The sequence below is a fragment of the Microcaecilia unicolor genome, chromosome 9 (genome assembly GCF_901765095.1).
Source record: "Microcaecilia unicolor chromosome 9, aMicUni1.1, whole genome shotgun sequence".
In the NCBI taxonomy this organism is placed as follows: domain Eukaryota; kingdom Metazoa; phylum Chordata; class Amphibia; order Gymnophiona; family Siphonopidae; genus Microcaecilia; species Microcaecilia unicolor.
The window spans coordinates 179,088,647-179,109,301 of NC_044039.1; the positions used below are offsets into that span (position 1 = coordinate 179,088,647).

General features: G+C 40.7%; 1 protein-coding gene across 1 annotated transcript in view; it reads right to left on the reverse strand.

The window, feature by feature from the left end:
• KCNH5 (potassium voltage-gated channel subfamily H member 5) overlaps nt 1-20,655 on the reverse strand; it is a 308,557-nt gene that overhangs the window by 236,603 nt on the left and 51,299 nt on the right. The window contains exons 3-4 of the mRNA XM_030215187.1: nt 12,484-12,590; nt 10,898-11,026 (exon numbers count right to left, since the gene is read on the reverse strand). Coding sequence (XP_030071047.1) covers nt 10,898-11,026; nt 12,484-12,590 — 236 coding nt within the window. The remainder of the gene's footprint in view (nt 1-10,897; nt 11,027-12,483; nt 12,591-20,655) is intronic.

The following is a 20,655-nucleotide window of genomic DNA, read 5'->3' on the forward strand; positions in this document are numbered from 1 at the left end:
AGGGGAGGGGAGAGGGCAGGGGACAGAGGAATTTTGCAAAACAAAAATCTCGCCCGTTTTAACAGGCTAAACGGCTAGTAACTACATAAGCAACCTTTTGGAACATCCCTGACACTCCCAAGGTCATGCCCCCTTTTGAGTTACACGCTAGTAGACGGGCAACTTTACTAGCGTGTAACTGAAAAGGGGGCCAACTCTACTAGCATGTAACTCAAAAGGGGGCATGGCCTTGGGAGTGTCAGGGATGTTCCAAAAAGTTGTGCGTGCAGTTATAGAATACTGGCACAGCAACCTAACTTGGGTACTAGAACTTATACCAGGTTTCAGGAGGCTTAAGACTGGTGCCTAGAGTCAGGCGCAGGAATCAGTGTTACATGCTGGTTTATAAAGGACACAAGAGAGTATGGTATAAAACTGCAGAGATCAAGTGCTGCTGCTCATTGCCTGGTTGATAATGAAATGGTCAAAGAAAGAGGTACTGCCATTGTTGCCAAAGTTAGAGGTGTGGAGCGGCACACAAACCAGAACTGAGACAACTAGGTCAGGATGTCCACAATTCCGCAAGGTGTTTTAGAAAAGGGTCTGCCAACATAAACCCCTTTCCAAAATACATGCTGGCATGGGCATTCCTGTGGTGGCTACATCCAGGAGGACACATTTACAAAAGCAGATGTCAAGAACATTAACAGCAACCACCCTGCCAAACAGACATGTCTGGTTCCTCACTGCAATGTCTATGTGGGGATTTTACACCACAAGTCACAGTTTTGAACTCTGCACACCCATGGCAGCGAATCTTTGACACCCCCAATTACAATATTCTGATCCCCCCCCCTTTTGAACATCCTCCAGTTCCCCCTCCAAGCTTCTCCCTCCATCACAAAGCCCCTCCCCACATATTGTACCTTAAACTGACTTCCCCCATTCCTGGACCCTAGAGCCACCCAGGGGTCCTCTATGATGGTGTAGTGAAACAGGGCAGAAGCAGTCTGCTCTACTCTTGCCCCTTCTGGCTCCAGGTGTCAATACGGTGGCGCTGATCCCTAGCGGTAGTCTTGCAGTAATACCAATAGGGGTCAAGCCTTCATGCAAGGGCAATTGACTCATTCTGATTCCTGGGAGCTAGTGTTGTTACAGTAATGGTAAGTTTTCACAAGATAAAAAACCCTCATTTGCTGCTGCTTAGATAACAACCATGTACAAGAGAAAGAGGGAGGGACTCCCTAAATATAGGCCCAGCAGCTAGAGAACGAGTTTGAGTGATTCTATGAGATCTCTTCCTATACATGTTAAAGCTGCTAAAAAGTAAATCATGCTGGGACCAAACTATGAGTTAAATTGCTTCAAGTGACATTAGCTGGAGTTGAACTTCAGCTGGCCTAAACTGCTAGCAAATTGCCTTATAGCTTAATGGAAGAGAAGGGAAAGGGACTTAATATATCGCCTTTCTGTGGTTTTTAAAACTACATTCAAAGCAGTTTGCATAGTATATACAGGTACTTATTTGTACCTGGGGCTAAGAAGGGTTAAGTAATATGCCCAGAGTCACAAGGAGCTGCAGTAGGAATCGAACCCAGTTCCCCAGGATCAAAGTCCGTTGAACTAACCACTAGGCTACTCCTCCACTGTGTGCTTAAAATTTGTTGGCGGGTAAACTACACGAAATGGACTTCCCTATTAGTTACTAAGAATGACCACTGTTGGAAAAAGGACATCAAAACACACTTGTTAAACATGCTAATTTTGTTAGGTATAAAGCTGGTACCTAGCAACTGGAGAGAGAATACAATCCTGTTAATGGTTAGTGGAATTTAGTATGTTCAACAGACAAAATATGAGAAAGTTGCACCTGAGAGGCAAAATTGTCTCTTCAATTATACGCAGAACCGGGCTTTGTAAAACATGGATAGAAATGGGTATTTGTTTTTTTTTTTTTGGGGGGGGGGGGGGGTATGCTTGTTTTTATTGAAAGATTTCAAATGTTACATGAAAAACTACAGGAAAAATGCAAGAATCCCATAAGGAAAAAGAAGACATCTATCTCAATCACATTTCAGCAATCAAATCCACATCTACAACAGCTATATGAGAATGCTGTGTGTCAAAACAAAACCCAAATTATACATCTCAGTAAAACATTAAAGAATATTACAGGTATGGATAAACTAATCTAAATATTGCAAAAAGATAATTCAAACCGGCTGAAATTCAGGTGCTAAGGACAAAACATCTCTAAATGTCTCTAAATGTACAGGGCCCAAGAAAATAGTTATTCCCAGACCTGACTAGGCAGTTGCAGGGAAGCTTCAAGAAAATGAATCCCCCTCCAGCTTTAGAAAATAAGACTTTGAAATCTAAATCTTTTGTTCCACTGAAGCAACTGTAAGCAATAAGTAGCTCTTTCAGACACAATGTCCTGTGATGTTTCAAGAATTTTCAGACTTAGTTTGATTGGTAACTGAGGTTACCTGTGTCCTGCTCTGGGATTTTGGAGAATTGTGTTTTGAATATCTGTGCTAGTGATTTCATCTTTTTATGCTGGAATTATCTTAAAGGTGTTTTCATTGGAACTGTGTTTTAACCTGTGCCAAGTGTTTTAAACCTGTGACTTAATCTGATTACATTGAATCTGGTGTCTGTTTTCATAAGAATTGTGTGTTGAATCTACATTGCCAGAGACTTAATTCAATCAATTTTGGTTACATAGCATCTGGTGACTCATAGCTCTGGAGGAGGAGCAATTTTGTTTTGAGCTGTGTGGTAGAACCTAAATTTAACTTGTGAGCTGGGAGCTGTGCTGGGCATTTTCAGACTTGGTTTGATTGGTAACTGAGGTTACCTGTGTCCTAGTCCCAGTAAGCACATGGAAAGCTATGTGCACAAATGCTCAGTCTAATTAAAAAGGTTCAAAGACTTGCAAGCCCTGATGTTTGAAGAAAACTTGGATATTGTTGCTATTACGGAGACATGGTTCAACGATTCTCATGAATGGGATGTGACCATACCGAGCTATAATCTTTTTAGGAAGGATAGAGAGGGCCGAAAAGGTGGAGGAGTGGCTCTGTATGCGAGAGAGAATATCAGAGCGGCTGAAATGCGGGGAACCTGGGGAAAAGAAGAAGCTTTATGGATCATCCTGGAAAGAGAAGATGGAACCTGTATCCACACGGGGTTGATCTACAGATCTCCTGCACAAACGGAGAAGTTAGAAAAGGATCTGATAGAAGATATTCAAAAGATTGGTATGAAAGGGGAGGTGCTACTGTTGGGAAATTTCAATTTGTCTGAAGTGGATTGGAGCGTCCCGTCTATGGAATCGGAAAGTAGGAGGGAGATTGTGGATGCCTGTCAAAGTGCCTTGCTCAGACAAATGGTGACGGAACCCACGAGAGAAGGGTCGATGCTGGATCTAGTGCTCATGAATGGAGGTAGTGTTTCCGATATCTGGGTGGGTGCCCACCTATGTAATAGTGATCATCACACCATATGGTTTGATATAAGGGCGAAGGCGGAGTGCGGACGCACAAAGCTCAAAGTACATGTAAGTGGTGATTTTATACTGAAAGCATTAAAGCAGGAAAGAAAGGAGCCTTCCTCAGATGAGCAAACTTTGTCACAGGGAAGGTGAATCTGCTAGTCAGAGGTGAGGAAATCACCACTATTATGCTCTCCTCTAAAGTCACAGGTCTCAAAAAACTGGTAGACTGATATGCATGACTTTGAACAGATGATGGGTGAGAACACTAAGGAAAAAGGGAGACCAGAGGTTCTTGATTTCTGGAGGGAGAGAAGTCAAAGAGCCTTTGGTTCTCCCCCGTGGCAAGTTGTGGTAAAGGATGAGCTGAAATTAGCGAGAGATGGTCCAAGTGTTGGATGATTTTCTTGCCCATGGTGTCGAAGATCTTATGTGCTTTCCTGACAGGAGTACTGAAGCGGAAGCAAGAGCATTTAGCCTTCTTCAGAGCTGATTCAACAATGATAAAACTGGTGCAGAAGCTGAGATTTGTCAAATTTAGATGTGGCGTGGGCCTGGTATTTCAGATCTAGTCTTTTTGAGGTGGCCAATTCTGAGAAGGGCGTTTGCTAGATTTTCTTATGACAGTCAAAAAGAACTTGTGAATGTATACTGCTACCACAGATTCTACTAGAGGCCAATTGAATTTCAGTTTGGTTTTGGCTTTAGCATCAAAACCAGTCTGAAATCCGCATTCATCCTTGTTCGATTTTGGCCAAAAATGCCGATGAATTTTAAGCAGAAACCAAAACTTTTTGTGCTAGGTCATAGGACTCCCCACCTCGTCATCCTCTTCCTCCTCCCTCGAACCACAAGCTCCCACTTCCTTCCTCCCCCCACCCCCAAACATAAGCAGCCCCACTCTGAAGCCACCATAAGCCAAGTGCTGCCACCAGCTCCCTGGTGGTCTATGTTTAGTTGGGACAGGAGTAATCCCCTGTTGCTCATGCCCATCCCATGTCTGCACGTGCTGACTAGCCACTAGGGTGGCAAGACAGGTCCAGGGGCAGCAGAAGCTGATCAGTGAGCTTGGGGGACAGCAGCAGCCTACAAGTGGGTGCGTGGGGGAGGCGGCAGCAGTGGCAGCCTACAAGTAGATTCAGGAGGGGGGCTAGCTGGTTTCAGGAGAATCCATCCATTAGGCACGCAGATAAACTGAGGCAGGAAGTGAACTAGCTACTGGTAAGAGGCTGCTGGCACATGCTCAGAGGGAACCTAGTAGAGTATTGAGGGGAGGGGGGTTTCTGAAATTTAGGAGGGCAAATCTGTTCCTGGCTCCATTGAATGATATCACCATTGTGTGGCTGACTCATCCTGCTTGTCCATGGAGCAGTTTACCATCATTTGTAAATACTACGGTAATGAAGCAGCTCATTAGCACAATATTTATATTTTTTGCACGTGCTGACTACAAATAATGTGACACTGCAGGCCACAGCATATAGTGACATTCTTTAGTGGATGTGCTAAATGAGCACTACATAGGCTCCTTAGTAAGAAATATACTTTAAAAAAGAATAATTGTTTTATAAACCTTATTATTCAACTAGATTCATCATAGTTCACATATTTAAGTGAAGTGGTTGGCATTTCAGAGCAATTAAAAATTCAGTCACATGCTATTGTATAAAGTGCATGAAGGAAAAAGATGACTCATATATTGGAGAAAATAAACACTTCAAACATAGGTGATTTGAAAGTCAGCTATGATCAAATCCTTCTAAAACATAATACTGTATACCACACTTACCAGAGGAAACAACTTTTAAATTAAAGGAGTCAATACTCAATGCATGTTCCCCAGTAGTGTAGCAAATTTCACAATGGTCAAGCTACCTGCCCGACTCAATCTAAAGTCATTAATTCAATTCATAATTAGAAGCTCATGTACTACAGTGCAAATATTTTTTTACAAAAGTTTCTTACCCCCAAATTCTATAAATGGCATCTAAAGTTGGGCATGCAAATGTGCACCCAGTTATAAGAACATAAGCATTGCTATACTGGGACAAACCAAAGGTCCATCAAGCCCAGTATCGTGTTTCCCACAGTGGCCAATGCAGGTCACAAGTACCTGGCAAGATCCCAGAACAGATTTTATGCTGCTTATCCTAGAAATAAGCAGTGGATTTTCCACAAACCTATCTTAATAATGGCTTAGGGACTTTTCTTTTAGGAAATTATCCAAACCTTTTTTAAACCCTAAGCTAAGCTAACTGCTTTTACCACACTCTCTGGCAATGAATTCCTGAGTTTAACTACACATTGAGTGAAGAAATATTTTCTCTGGTTTGTTCTAAATGTACTACTTAGTGGCTTCATTGCGTGCCCCCTAGTCCTAGCATTTTTGGAAAGAGTAAACAAGCTATTCACCTCTTACTCATTCCACTCCACTCAGTATATTATAGGCCTCTATCATATCTCCCCTCAGCCATCTCTTCTCCAAGCTGAAGAGCCGTAGCCACTTTAGCCTTTCCTCATAGGGAAGTTGTCTCATCTCCTTTATCATTTGTGTAATCCTTCTCTGTACCTTTTCTAATTCCACTGTATCTTTTTTGAGATGCAGTGACCAGAACTGCGCACAGTATGTGAGGTGGGTCACACCATGGAGCAACACAAAGGCATTATAACATTCTCTTTTTTGTTTTTCATTCCTTTCCTAATAATCCCTAACATTCTGTTACTTTCTTAGCTACCACTGCACACTAAGCAGAGGTTTTCAACGAATCATCAACGATGACACCTAGATCCTCTTCCTGGGTCAGTTATGACCATAACAAAGGGTCTTGTTTACTAAGCATTTTTTCAATAGACATAAAATAGGAGAAAACCTTAGTAAATATGCTCCATAATTAGCTAATTGGCGCTATATTGGCACTTAATTGGAGATAAGTAGCAATATTTGGAATTAACACTTGCACGCATAGAGGTCTTATGCTGCTATTCTGTAAACAGAGTGCCAAACTTCTCATGTGCAATTGCAAAGGGGGCGTTAATGTGGGAAGGACATGGGTGAGGCAGGGATGTTCCAACTATTCCTGTGAACACTTTATACAATAAATGCATTTACATGCCCAACTACTGATTTTAGGCGCCAGTATTTACACCAGCCATACACCTAAAGTATGGCACATAACTTCGAATTTATGCCAGTAATCTAGAACAGATTTGGTCCACAACTTTGCCGTTACAGAATACTGGCTTGGTGCTGTAAGGCGCCCAAAATCTGGGCACTATTTATAGAATCCCCCCCCCCCCCCCCCCCCTTTGTGAATTGAAGACATTCTGGTAAACTTGAAAAAATGCAAAAGGCACCACTTATATAGCAAATTCCCTGCACGTAAAAATGTATTTAAATTCTACTTTGAAGTTAAGGAAATCAGTGACGGCTCACCTAGAATGTGTGTGTTCAGCTCTGGAGGCTATATCTCAAAAAGATATAGCAAGATTAGAAGTGGTCCATAGGAAGGCAACTAAAATGGTGTATAGTGTGCCCAAAAACTGGCTTCTGAATGCACCACAATGTCCACCCTGTAGTGCATGGCATAAGTATGCAGCATCAACCACATCACACCCTTGTAAATATCCACTGAAAATAGTAAGGTAGTCTCTGCCCAGGCGGTCGCTGTACGCCTCACAGAATGAATCCACAAGGCCTGAGGAGCCTTCTCCCACACGAGCAAATAAGCGGACATGGTAGTCTCCTTCAGCCATGAGGCCAAGCATTGTTTACCAAAAAGCACAAATAGTCTGTCCAATTTGTGAAACTCATTCATGACTTCCAGATATCTAATGAGGACTCTACGCACACCGAGATGCTTCACGGAAGAGAACCGAGCCTCTTCATCCTCTCTGCAAAAGGACGAAAGCTCCACAGATTGGATGAGATGAAATGTTGATACCACTTTCAGAAGGAACCATGCGTAAGGAGACTCCTGCCTCCAAAAAGCAGAGAAAAGGATCTCGACAAGAGAGCCTGAAGCTCCAAAATCCTACATGCCAACACAACAGCCACCAAGAATGCTGTCTTTTAGAACAAGATCTTTCAAGGAAGCCTTCCAGAGTGGCTCAAAAGGAGGCTTCTACAGAGCCTGAAGGGCTAAATTACAGTTCCACTCTGGACACATATGAAAGGGATGCGCAAGCGGCCCGCAAGAATCAAATGATATCTAGGTGAGTCACAGGAGACGTCATCTGTAGTTGGTCCTTGAAGCAGGCTAAAGCTGCAACCTCAACTTTTAGAGAACCCAATGCCAATCCTTTCTGAAGGCCTGCCTGGAGAAATGCTAGGATGTGCGCAGTCTGAACAGAGAAGTTCTACGCTCAGAACACCAGCCCTTGAACGTCCTCCACACTATTGCAAACTTTTGTTTTAATTTATATGCTGCACTATCACAAAGTTTCTAGGCAGCTCACACTTCAACATACATAATATATTCCAGTCTTTAAAAAACAAACATCAAACACAACATGGATGTAGAGCATTTCTGATCCTGAAGCAAGATAGCAATGACCAAATCAGAATTTTTTAAATCTCAACCAAGCCCCTTCAACGGCCAAGCCATAAGACCAGGGGCACGGATCCTCCACGAGCACCGCACTTTGATTCAGTAGGCCATGTACTTGTGGAAGATAGAGAGAATCCCCGTCCTACAGTTGAATCAGATTAGTGTACCACGGACTCCATGGCCAATCCAATGCTATGATAATTATTCGACCCTGGTGCAATGTGAACCTTTCCAACATGCAGTGTACAGTAGATATGTCTCCAGCCAGGGCTACAGTAAAGCACTGATCCCCACTGAGCCCGTTTTTTTCGGACAGCTGAAGAACTTGGGCACTTTGGCATTCCGTTTCATCACTATCAAGTCCAGAAGTGGAGAACCCCATCAGTCCACTATTAGATGAAAACCCTGGCTGGATAGTTCCCATGCTCCCGGATCCAAGAAGCACCTGCTGAGAAAGTCCGCCTCCACATTCAAGGACCCAACGATGTGAGTTGCCAACAAGCAGATTTTTCTCTGCCCAACTCATAAGGGAGAATGTCTTCACCACCATCAGACAGCTGCTGGTTGATATAAGCCACCGTCATTGAAGTATTGGAGAAAACTCAGACCGGAGCCCCCGACAGAAAGGGAGCATTCACGCAAGGTATTCCACACTGCCCTGAGCTCCAAGCGATTCATTGACCACTGAGACTCCTGTTCCATCCATGTGTCCCTGTGCCAGATGGAACTTGTAATGAGTTCCCCAATCTGACTTGCTGTCGTCTGTTGTCACCACCTCCCATTGTGCTATTGGAAAGGGCAGAGGACCAGAAGAGCTGATAGCACATGCCTGAAGGCTGATGCGGCCCTGGACTTGCCTTTTTTTTTTTAAGCCAATAGGTTAGTCTCTGTTTCCCCTTCCCACGCAAAACAAAGAAAGCAAACACTATGACCCGGTGCATCCACATTGTCATTCTTTATTGTTGGTAGCATTTTTTTTATTTTATCTCACTTATATATTCAAACATGCCGGCTTGTGCAGTATACAGATGTACACAGAGGAAGTAGAACAGAATAACTTTTTATAGGTAGAGTAGTAATTTGTTATAAACTGTAATCAAGTGTGTCATTTGAAGGGACTGGTTATAGGAACACCCTAGCATAAATTCGTGCGGAGAGTTTCTTCTCCTGGTCAAGGGTCACTAAGACAGACATCATATTATGAGAATCAGGTGCTCAACATTCAGAGTTTCTATCTATTTATTTACTTATGTCATTTAAATCCCACATTAAACATGAATTTGGTTGAAACCTTGGAGCATTTAAAAATGTTTGGGGTTTTTTTGTTTTTTTTTATATGCCTACATCAAAAGAAAAACATGGCATGAGGTAGAGTGGGTGGAGCATATACTAAAATCTCCCTCTCAAAAATCAGGACCCCTTGACAGCTCTACACACAGATGGAGTCACATGCCTTGGGGCATCACTACTTTCTTCTGGGCCTCTCTAACCCAATTCTAGCCCTGCCTTTTACTTCCAGGCAGATGTTCTCCTGGTTCCACCCCTCCTGTGTCACTTCCACTTTGGGTAGGATTATGGGGCTTAAAGTGGTTCTGACTCTGAAGGAGAAGCATCGTATAGACTCCCTCACCCTTTGTAACAACTGAAACCTTGAAATATTTGAAGAACTCATCCCAAAGTAAAACTGGTTAAAAAGTTAACTAAGCATTCTAGTTAGTCCGAAACAGAAAATAATTTGGCACTATACTGTCCATTCAATATCATGCACAGCGACATCTGATGGGAGAAGGTTACTGCTTTTTATTGATATAAATATTTGTACTAAAATCTAATTGAAAATTTAGATTGAACAGAATTTAAAAATTGGTTCTTGCAGCTTTACTATCAAATTAAATAGCTTGGTGGAAAAACAAATAAATTTATCAAATGAATACTCAATACACTTCAGCCTTTACAAAATATGCTCCAAGAGGATTAAGGAGTATTAAATCTTCAAAAGCTTAGGGCCTGTTTACTAATGTGCGCTAAGCAGTTAATGACTGTAGTACAGTTACTGCACTGCTATGACACTGCCACTGAGTGCTAAATCACATATTTACTGCAAGCCATGTTGGAGGGTGGGAATTAGGTATGCTATAGGCAAAGAATAAGCATGGATTGCACATTACAATTAGTTCACAGTACTTATCACACGGTGTCACTTGTGCTGCTAGAGTGGGTGCTCTTACCTTCAAAAAGTAGCAGTAAGTGCTCCATCCTAATTGCAAATAAACTTAGTGCATTTTAAAGAACTTTTCTTTGCAAAACTGCAGGGGGCACACTGGGCACAACCTCAACAGGTAGAGCACAGCCTTTGCACTTACCATGTGCTAATTTGTTGTAATTAAAGCGAAGTAAGCACTCAACACACTTTAATAAACAGCCCTTTTGGTCACATGAGTTAAGCACATAAAATAAGGAGTATAAATTAATGCATGAAGGATTGCTGTACAAGCTTCTGTGGATTTTCAACCACCCAAGAATATGCACATAATTTCATAATGATCAGGAATTTGCCCATGTCAATAAGGGCAGTTTTGTGGTGTGTTTAGCGAACCTAGAATAAATTTATGCACATAAGTTTAGTGTTTAAAAATGGGTAAAATTATGCTTGTATACATAGCCCCAGAGGAATCCAACATTCAAAACACAATTAATGTAAATACCTTGTGTCTGAAAATTGGGTTGTTGTGCAGGCTAGAACTTTGTTAACACCTATATAAAAGTTAGGAATGCTACTGAAAATTTACCCCAGTAAGTCTTACCTATTCGTTCTGAAAGGCCAATTACCAATAACCTGCCCATTAAAGAATTTTAACGTCTTCAAAAATCTTACCTCTTGTTGAGTCATCTTCAATTGGTTGTTTAAATACAGTAATGTCTTTGAAAGTGCACAGGAATAAAACCACCTTCTCATGTTCATTTCTGATAGGTGCAATTTGCATGTAAAACCAGACAGGAGTTCCTGGACAAAAGAGATACATGGCAATATGCTATAATGGTAGCCTTCAAAATTGCAGCAATTTTCAGGAGCAATTGCATCAAAAGCCAAAATGAAAGACGTTTTCTGCAGTTACTGGATGTATTTTAAAGGGTTATTTTAGGGTTTTGCAGTGCATTGTGAGATGATTACTTCTAGTTTGCCAGGTTGGCATGGTTTGGAACCCTAATTTGTGGTATTAAAAGAACTTAAATAATTTAATTTATCTTACTTAATGGAATATTCATGAAACCCAACAAAAACCCACACAGTTTAGCAAAAGCAGCAGTAGTTAGGGCTGCCTTCAATCAAAATCATTTCAGCCTCTTGGGGCTGAAAAGCAGGACATACTCAAATTTTGCTGAGCAGCAAGTCATAAAAGAATGCACTCGAGACATTTATCACACAAAAGAAGAATTGTTCATCCAAGCCCGAAAAAGGGTCCTCACAGCATACAGGTGGTTTCTTTATTAACATCCTGCATCCTTCCACAGGCAAACTCAGATACCTGTTTACCCATATGCATACACTCCCTTTTCCTCCCTTCAGACAACTTGTTTCGACCCTGACTCTAGGCTGGCCTAATGCCAGGCTGGAACACTGCTAAAAACCACACAGTTCCCATTCCTGCCTATTAAAACAACTTTGGCACTATCTTGAGCAACCTCTCTTCTGCTGCTGTATCAGGTAACACTCCCCAATAAGTGTTAACAGGCTTTCTCCTATTTTTTTTAATATGTAAAATTTCCAATTCTATCGTCAGTGAAGGATCAGTGCCATTTCAGGCCACTGCTGTCTTTCTAGCTGGGTATTTTTTTTTTGTTACATTTGTATCCCGCGCTTTCCCACTCATGGCAGGCTCAATGCGGCTTACATGGGGCAATGGAGGGTTAAGTGACTTGCCCAGAGTCACAAGGAGCTGCCTGTGCCGGGAATCGAACTCAGTTCCTTAGTTCCCCAGGACCAAAGTCCACCACCCTAACCACTAGGACACTCCTCCACTCCATTAACCCTTTAAAACACTTTTGCCTATCCTAATTCTTAGATCAGTCTACATTTATTTATTTATTTTTATTTACTGCCTTTTTGAAGGAATTCACTCAAGGCAGTGTATAGGAAGAATAAGTCAAACATAGGCAATAAACAAAACCAGGAAAAAAATATTCAAAACAACAAAGTATGGCATAGTATGTTACATTACAATGTCAACACTACAAAATAAAACATTTTGACAGACTAGTACACCATTTCTTTTAACCTAATCTGAGCTCAGCTTGCCTTCTTTCTCTCAAGCTTATTCAATCACACTTTGCACACTCACATATTCCATACTACTTCTATGTGCAAACCCATGTTGCATCCATTCCTTTGGTCTGCTCAAACACAGAGCACACATGTGAGACTAAAGGCCTCTAGGAATATTTAATTTCATATTTACGTACTGCTTTTCTTGTAGAGAAGAACCTCAAAGCAATTGGACTCGTAGTTCTCAAAAGTCTGCCTGACTTTTTCTATGGTCTTCTTATCCGACAATTCCCCATACATAAAACTAGAAAACAAAGGACATTTTAGTTGTTTTCTTCCTGACATTCAAAACAAAATGGCAGCAATTCTATAAATCCATGCCTCATTTTAGTTGCCACAAAGGGGTGCACTCGGCGCCAGTCCTCTAACGGCTTAAGGGCGTTACAGAATACTAACGCAAAGCTGCATTAGCACACTGAGGGGTCCCTTCACAATGGCACGCTAGTGTTTTTAGCACGTGCATTAAAGGTGCGTGTGCTAAACGCTAGAAATGTCCATATATTCCTATGGGCGTTTCTAGTGTTTAATGCGCATTAAAACGTTACCGCACGTTTGTAAAAGGACCCCTAAAATTTAGGCACACCTACTTAGAACAGGCTGGCATAAGTAGGTGTGCCTAAGATCGCCATGAAATGCATGCAGCTGATAGTACCTTATAAGTGCATGTCACTTGGCAACACACATATGACAAGTCCATGCTCCTGCCATGTGCTTGCCCTTCTAACAGTTGCACACAGCGCTGATTTTTTCGGTGCTGAATTTTGAGCGCCTTTTATAGCATTTTCCCTTAAGCAATTTAGGCACACTCCCCACAATATTCAGTGCTATTTAACTGGCCAGAAACGGCTCTTGGCCAGTTAAATAGCACTTAGCTAAGCACTAATATTCAGCTCAAGATTGCCAGTTATCTCACTCAATTAACGCTTAGGGCTAGATTCTATATATAGTGACTAAAATCTAAGCACGTCCGATTCATGCACCTAACAGTATTCTATAAGCCACATCTACATTCAGAAGTGCTTTACAGAATAGTGAATAGGTCGGGTGGATGCACCTAAATGCCTGCACAGAAATCTAGGAGCGCTCCCCCAAATTCTATAACCATGCACATAGGTTTGATTGATTGCGCCAACACGGCCATACTTATCCCATTGCCATGCCCCCCCCCCCCCCTTTGGCTATGTATGCTGGAATTTGCACGTGCCTCTCTTTGAGTCTTTTTTTACTTTCATTTAATAAAACATTTTAATTACTCGTACCCACGGTGACTTGGGAGTGTCGTGTTGATCTCGCTACTTTTTTGCTGTTCCTCTTTTTAGAATACGCCAAAAAAAGAGGCACAAACTCCAATTGACAAATAGTGTTGATAATTGGTCATTATCAGCCAATTATCAACACTAATAGACTTGTTAACTGAGTAGCGCATGTAAATTTGCCACGCACACAATTTAACTCGCGCTACTCAGTGAGCCATATATAGAGTTCGAGGGTTAGCGCCCATCCCACACATAAGCGCTACCACTTTAAATTTAAGCACCAGCTTATAAAATTGCCTTTATTATTTTTATACAAACTATTCTATGCATGTGACACTTATTTCAATACAAGGTTTTGGGTGGATCTTCAGTTTTGAAACATTGCGAATGCTGTCTATAAGTAATGATGGATACTTGCACATTGTAACTCACATTTTCTATAAGCTCTTTTACAAACAAAACTGACAAAGCAATATAAAGCATTTATTACATGCAGTAATTCAGTATATAGACCTATCTGGAATACAAATTTATATACCATTCCTATTAATATTTCTATGATGAAAACGGTATGCTGTGAAAAAGAATTTTAAAAACCTGAAAACTGTAAATCTGCATGTTATTATTAGAGATTGGAATACGTGTTACAATGTTAAAAAAAAACAACAAAAAAATACTGCATAAGGTTTCAAAGGTTTTTCACCGTCTATGCTCACTTGGGTGGGGGTGGGGATTTTATATATAGTGATGAAAGTTGGGCACCACAAAGATCTGCGCTCAGCCCTTCCTGATGTGTACTTCCTGTCAAGCGAAAGCCTGTTTCCGCTGCATGAGGGAACACAGCAAGAAGGATCTGTGGCTGCAGTCAGAGCCGCAGTTAACATGTTAATGTGCCTGCCCTAAGCCTTGCCGATATACAATATTTTCAGTATTATCATCAAAGAGGTTAGATAAAAACAGGAGATGGGATGACATCAAAAATTTGAAGCCAATTAGGTTAGTCTCCATTTCCTCACCCCCAAAGCAAACAAACCTATGAGCTGCTGAATTCACATAGTCATTCTTTATTGTTGGTAGCATTTTTATTTGATCTCACTTGTATTTTCAAACATGCCAGCTTGTGCAGCATACGGATGTACATAGAAGAAGAAGAATAATAATGAAATAACTTTTCATAAGTAGAGTAGTAATTTCTTATAAATTGTAATCAGTGTATCATTTGGAGGGACTGGTTATAGGGACACCTTAGTATATGTTATACTCGTCCAGAGATTTGTTTTTCTCTTCCTGGTAAAGGGCCACTAAAACAGACGTCTGTTATGAGAATCAGGTGCTCAACATTCAGAGTTTCTATTTATTTATTTATTTGACATTTATAGCCCACATTAAACCCGGGAGCATTTAAAATCTTTTTCTTTTTCCTGTGCTAAGAGTAAAAGAAAAAGATGGAATGTGGGAACTTGCTCCTTCTGTTTTGTGGATTGCAGTGGTATATTACAAAAATACACTTGATATTATTACTACTATTTAAAAGACAGATCTTGAATAATGAACACTGAGCTACCTTCATGCAGAAGTCCAGATAAATGTGCCAGTCTAAATGTGTCCAGTCTAAATGTGCCAATATGGATGTACTCTGTAGAAGTTGTTGTTCACTTTTGCAACGTGTTTATAGGTGACTGTCTGGTGTATGCATGTGATAATATTTGACTGTCTATACTTATGACTATGATTTTTGAACATGTGGCATCATTAAAGGTCAAACTTTTAAATGCTAATCTCAACTTTGTTAAACGTTTTAGACATATCCATCTATTTGCTCCCATGATATAACTGACCTACAATTAATATTAATGAGGACGCCAATTTAAGTTCACAGGGTGGCACCAGAAGCCCTGCAAAACAGTACAATACATTTTATGCTGCTTCTCCTAGAAATAAGAAGTGGATTTTCCCCCAAGTCCACCTTAATAGTGGCTTGTGGACTTTTCTTTTAGGAAACTAGCCAAACCTTTTTTTTAAACCCCGCTAAGCTAACTGCTTTTACTAAATTCTCTGGCAACAAATTCCAGAGTTTAATTACACGTTGAGTGAAGAAATATTTTCTCTGATTTGTTTTAACTTTACTACTTTGTAGCTTCATTGCATGCCCTCTAATCCTAGTATTGTGCAACTTGACCATATATTTAATAATAAAAATAAAATATTATAACATTCATCTGATGGGGTATTGTAAAATTATGTATTAGATGTAAACTATATATTTGATAGATGTAAAATTGACAAGACTGTACATCTAAGACAAATTTTAGCCAGAAACAGTAAAACTAGAAGGAACTTACGACATACAGTATGCCATTATCATTAAAATTTCAGTGCAAGTGGTTGAGAAGCTGTTGTTGAGCATTTTTATGACTAATAATCTGGCAACTGGCCCTAAAAAATATGCCAGATCTCCAGTAGCCGCATTGGAATATGAACTTCAAAAGCTGAGCATTACCCTCCTGAAAATATACTGCTGTTTTCAGAAAATCTTAGCACACATTGAGCTGACCTTTCTTCCTTCCAGAGCTGTAGTTAATCTTTTTTTTTTCCATTTAATTTTTATTAAGTCTTTTTTCAATATCAACAAACATTACAATCTCTTTTGCGTGCGTATATCATCTGTCTTTAAGAGCAGGCTATGCATCACATTTTCTGCTCTCATTTGAAATTTGCAATGACTATTAGGGGTCTGGTGTTGCATTAACATTTGTGCAAGCTTAATGATGTAATGTGCCGATGTTGGCAAAGAAATTAAGAACATAAGTGTTGCCATTCTGGGACAGACTGAAGGCCCAACAAGGCCAGTATCCTGTTTCGAACGGTGGCCAATCCAGGTCACAAGTACCTTGCAAAATGTCAGAACAGTAAAGCAGATTGTATGTTGCTTATCCTAGAAATAAGCAGTGGATTTTCCCAAGCCCATCTTATTAACGGCTCATGGACTTTTCTTTGAGGAAATTATCAAACTGTTTTTAAACCCTGCTAACTGCTTTTACCACATTCTCTAGTAATAAATTCCAAAGTTTCATTACATGTTGAGTGAAGAAGTATTTTCTCCAGTTTGTTTTAAATTTACTATTTAGTAGCTTCATTGTGTACCCCCTATTCCTAGTATTTTTGGAAACAGTAAACAAGCGATTCACATCTACCCATTCCACTCCAGTTGGTATTTTATAGACTTTTATCACATCTCCCCTCAGCCATCTCTTCTCCAAGCTGAAGAGCCCTAACCGCTTTATCCTTTCCTCATAGGGAAGCTGACCTATCCCCTTTATCATTTTTGTAGCCCTTGTCTGTTGTGGGAGGGCTGGTGTTGAGATGATCATGACTGTCGAGTTTAATTATTGAAATCTCAGTGGAGGGAAAGGAAGGAAGTAAGGCTGAAGGGTCACCTAGCACACCCAGTATCTTTGCACTGGCCCCCACATTTGTGGTAATCTATGGCATGCCAAAAATTGTACCTCTAAGTCAGTGCTGATCTGGCAAATATCTGTGCACTTTTATATACAGCCATGGACTAACTAGACTTCCAGCTGCTTTAAAGTGCACACCCTAGAGAAAACGAGAGATAAAGAAGATATAATACAGATGTTCAATTACTTAAATATTAATATACATACAAACCTCTTCTAGAGACTTAGGGGCGGGAGAACTAGAGGACATGAACTGAGATTACTCCTAAATCTATCGCTCTGCAATGTCAGGAAACTTTGCAGGAGAGGGAAGGAGTCAAAAATGGTGAAGAAATTCAAAAATGCATGGGATAAACACAGAGGATGCCCAAATATAAAGAAGATAGAAACACAACATGAATGTTGAGGTGTTATGTTGGGCAAAAGTAGTGGGAACTAAGGCCAATGCCGGACAGACTTCTATAGACTGTGTCCCGCAAATGACAAAAGACAGATGAAGATTCAGCAACTCCAGTATTGTATGTCACTTTATTATCATACTAGTAAAAAAGGCCCATTTCTTAACGCAATGAAACGGGCGCTAGCAATGTAATGAGTTCCTGCCATTAATGTTTCCAAGGTTGTATTCTGAATATAATTGTTGTTTACATGTGTAAGATTTCTTTATATACAATATTTTGTGTGTAAACTATGTTACAATGTGGTAAAAGTTTTCCTTGTTCAGGCCCTTCAATCAGTTTAACAATCACATCGGAAGAGCTCCTTACTCGTGAGAATGCAACATGCAGTTGCCCATGTGAGAGACTGAGAGTGACAATGTGTTTTACAGACAGTGTAAGAGAGAGATACACAGAGTGATTGAGTGTGTGTGTGTGTGTTTGTGTGTGTGTGTGTGTGTGTGATGTGTGTGAGTGACAAAGTGATTAAATGTTTGTCTTCCCTTCCGTTCTGTGCACTTGCCTCCACTGATGTTCGTACCTCCCTGTATATGATTGTTTGTTAGAGATTCAATCCACTCCACTTCCCTCCTCCAAGTTCTGTTTTGTCTGATTGGTTCTTCGTTCCTGTGACAACGCGTTTGTTTGCTTGGCAAACATGCAGCGTTCCGTTTCCTCAACATGAGGGCGGGGACAGTGAGAGCCAATGAAACACTGAACTACAGACTTACGAACCCTATACTGCCACAGTGCCATGGAGTCAGCTTCAGAATGTTGGAGGTGCTTTTTATTATATAGGATGCTGTGAGTGGAGGCGCTGTACAACTCAAGGAGAAGAGAAAAACATCTTAAATAGCAAACTAAATACTGCTAGCAATACTTTGAATTCCTTCAAAGAGACAGTAAATAAATATGATAGAGTCTTGGGTCAATATATGTTAGGATTAGGATTTAACTGCCTATATGTGACCATCTCTGGGAAAAGGTAAAGTCTCCAGAAACAAAAAAATGAGGTTTAAATTAATTGTTAGACCAAACAATGGATAATAGAACAGTCCAAACCCCATCCTTTTATATGAAAACAAAAAAATAAAGTTACAGAAATTCAAACGTGTAACTTTTGCAGACTGCTTACGGACCCATTATATGAAGAAAAAAAATAAAAAGCAGAAAGAGTCGGAGTCAGTAAATGGTGCCTAAAATGTAGGTGCATCGGAATACCATGCGGTTTATAGAACAGCATATAGACTAGGGGAATGGATCGGGTGGATGTGAAGCGACTGTTCACGCTATCCAAAAATACTAGGACTAGAGGGCATGAGTTGAAGCTACAGTGTGGTAAATTTAAAACGAATCGGAGAAAATTTTTCTTCACCCAACGTGTAATTAGACTCTGGAATTCGTTGCCGGAGAACGTGGTACGGGCGGTTAGCTTGACGGAGTTTAAAAAGGGGTTAGATAGATTCCTAAAGGACAAGTCCATAGACCGCTATTAAATGGACTTGGAAAAATTCCGCATTTTTAGGTATAACTTGTCTGGAATGTTTTTACGTTTGGGGAGCGTGCCAGGTGCCCTTGACCTGGATTGGCCACTGTCGGTGACAGGATGCTGGGCTAGATGGACCTTTGGTCTTTCCCAGTATGGCACTACTTATGTACTTATGTAATGCACGCACGCACTTTTAGGCATGGCCATTTATGCCACTGAAATCCTGGTGTAAACACCCATTCCTAAATGTATGCACATACATTTGATCAACGCCCCTGACATGCCTACACTCCTCCAATGGCCACGGCCCCTTTTCAGCTACACATGTTGAAATTTACGCGTGCCTCTTTTTAGAATTACTGTCAATTTGTGATAATTGCTTATCATCCAATTATCACTCATTGGTTCATTACTCGATTGAGTAGCATGCTACTCACCACGCATTATATAGAATCCAGCCCTAAATGGGCAGCGAGGGGGGCACTTTTGAACACAACAGGGCAGAACCCTTCCCTGTGTCATTCTGGTGCAGCTGCATCAGCTGTCTCCCCCCAATACCTCCATTACTGATGGTAACACGCACACGCACACTGAATACATTCCAGGGAATTATGTACTGAAAACAATGCACCAAAATAATATAGCATATCAAACAGAACCATATATTTGCAGTATTCTGGAAATACACTTTAAACACTTTGCTCCCAATCAGCCCTAGCCTTCCAGTCCAGCATCTTCCTGTTGCTATGTGAGCAACGATCCTCAGCTGAAATATAACAGAAATCCTGTGGCTACTGGCAACCATAAAATGATTTTTTCTATCAATGTTTTTGGCAGTTTGCCAAATCTCCACCAGTGTCACATCTACTGGTCCTTAGTAGTAATGTAGTAAATTTAAAACGAATCAGAGAAAATGTTTCTTCACGCAACATGTAATTAAACTCTGGAATTCATTGCCAGAGAATGTGGTAAAGGCGGTTAGCTTAGCGGAGTTTAAAAAAGGTTTGGACGGCTTCCTAAAGGAAAAGTCCATAGACTATTATTAAATGGACTTGGGGAAAATCCACTATTTCTGGGATAAGCAGTATAAAATGTTGTTTTGTACATTTTTGGGATCTTGCCGGGTATTTATGACCTGGATTGGCCACTGTTGGAAACAGGATGCTGGGCTCGATAGACCTTTGGTCTTTCCCAGTATGGCAATACTTATGTACTTATATGTACTTATGTAGTATATTGTTGAGTTTGGAATATCTATTAGCTGTGCCAAAATAGTGGTCTGAGAACCAAGGAAGCTAGGGGTCAAATTCCACTGACGCTGTGACAAGTCACTTAACTCTCTTGTGCCTCAGGTAAAAGCTTAGAGCTTCTTTTACAAAGTGGCACGACCAATTAGCATGTGCGGAATGCGAAGAATTCCATGGGAACTGAATAGGTTTCTTCGCTGTCAGTGCACCACTACTCAGTAGCGCCGCTTTGTAAAAAGAGGCCTTAGACTGTAAGCTGTCCAGGGACAAAAAAAAACCCTACTATACCTGAATGAAACGCACCTTGAGCTATTGAGAAAAGCATAAATTAAATTAAATCCAAATCTAAAGTCCAGTACCAGGTATATTGTGAATCAATACAAAACCATACAAAAGTCACTCTGGACCTATAAAGCAACTGT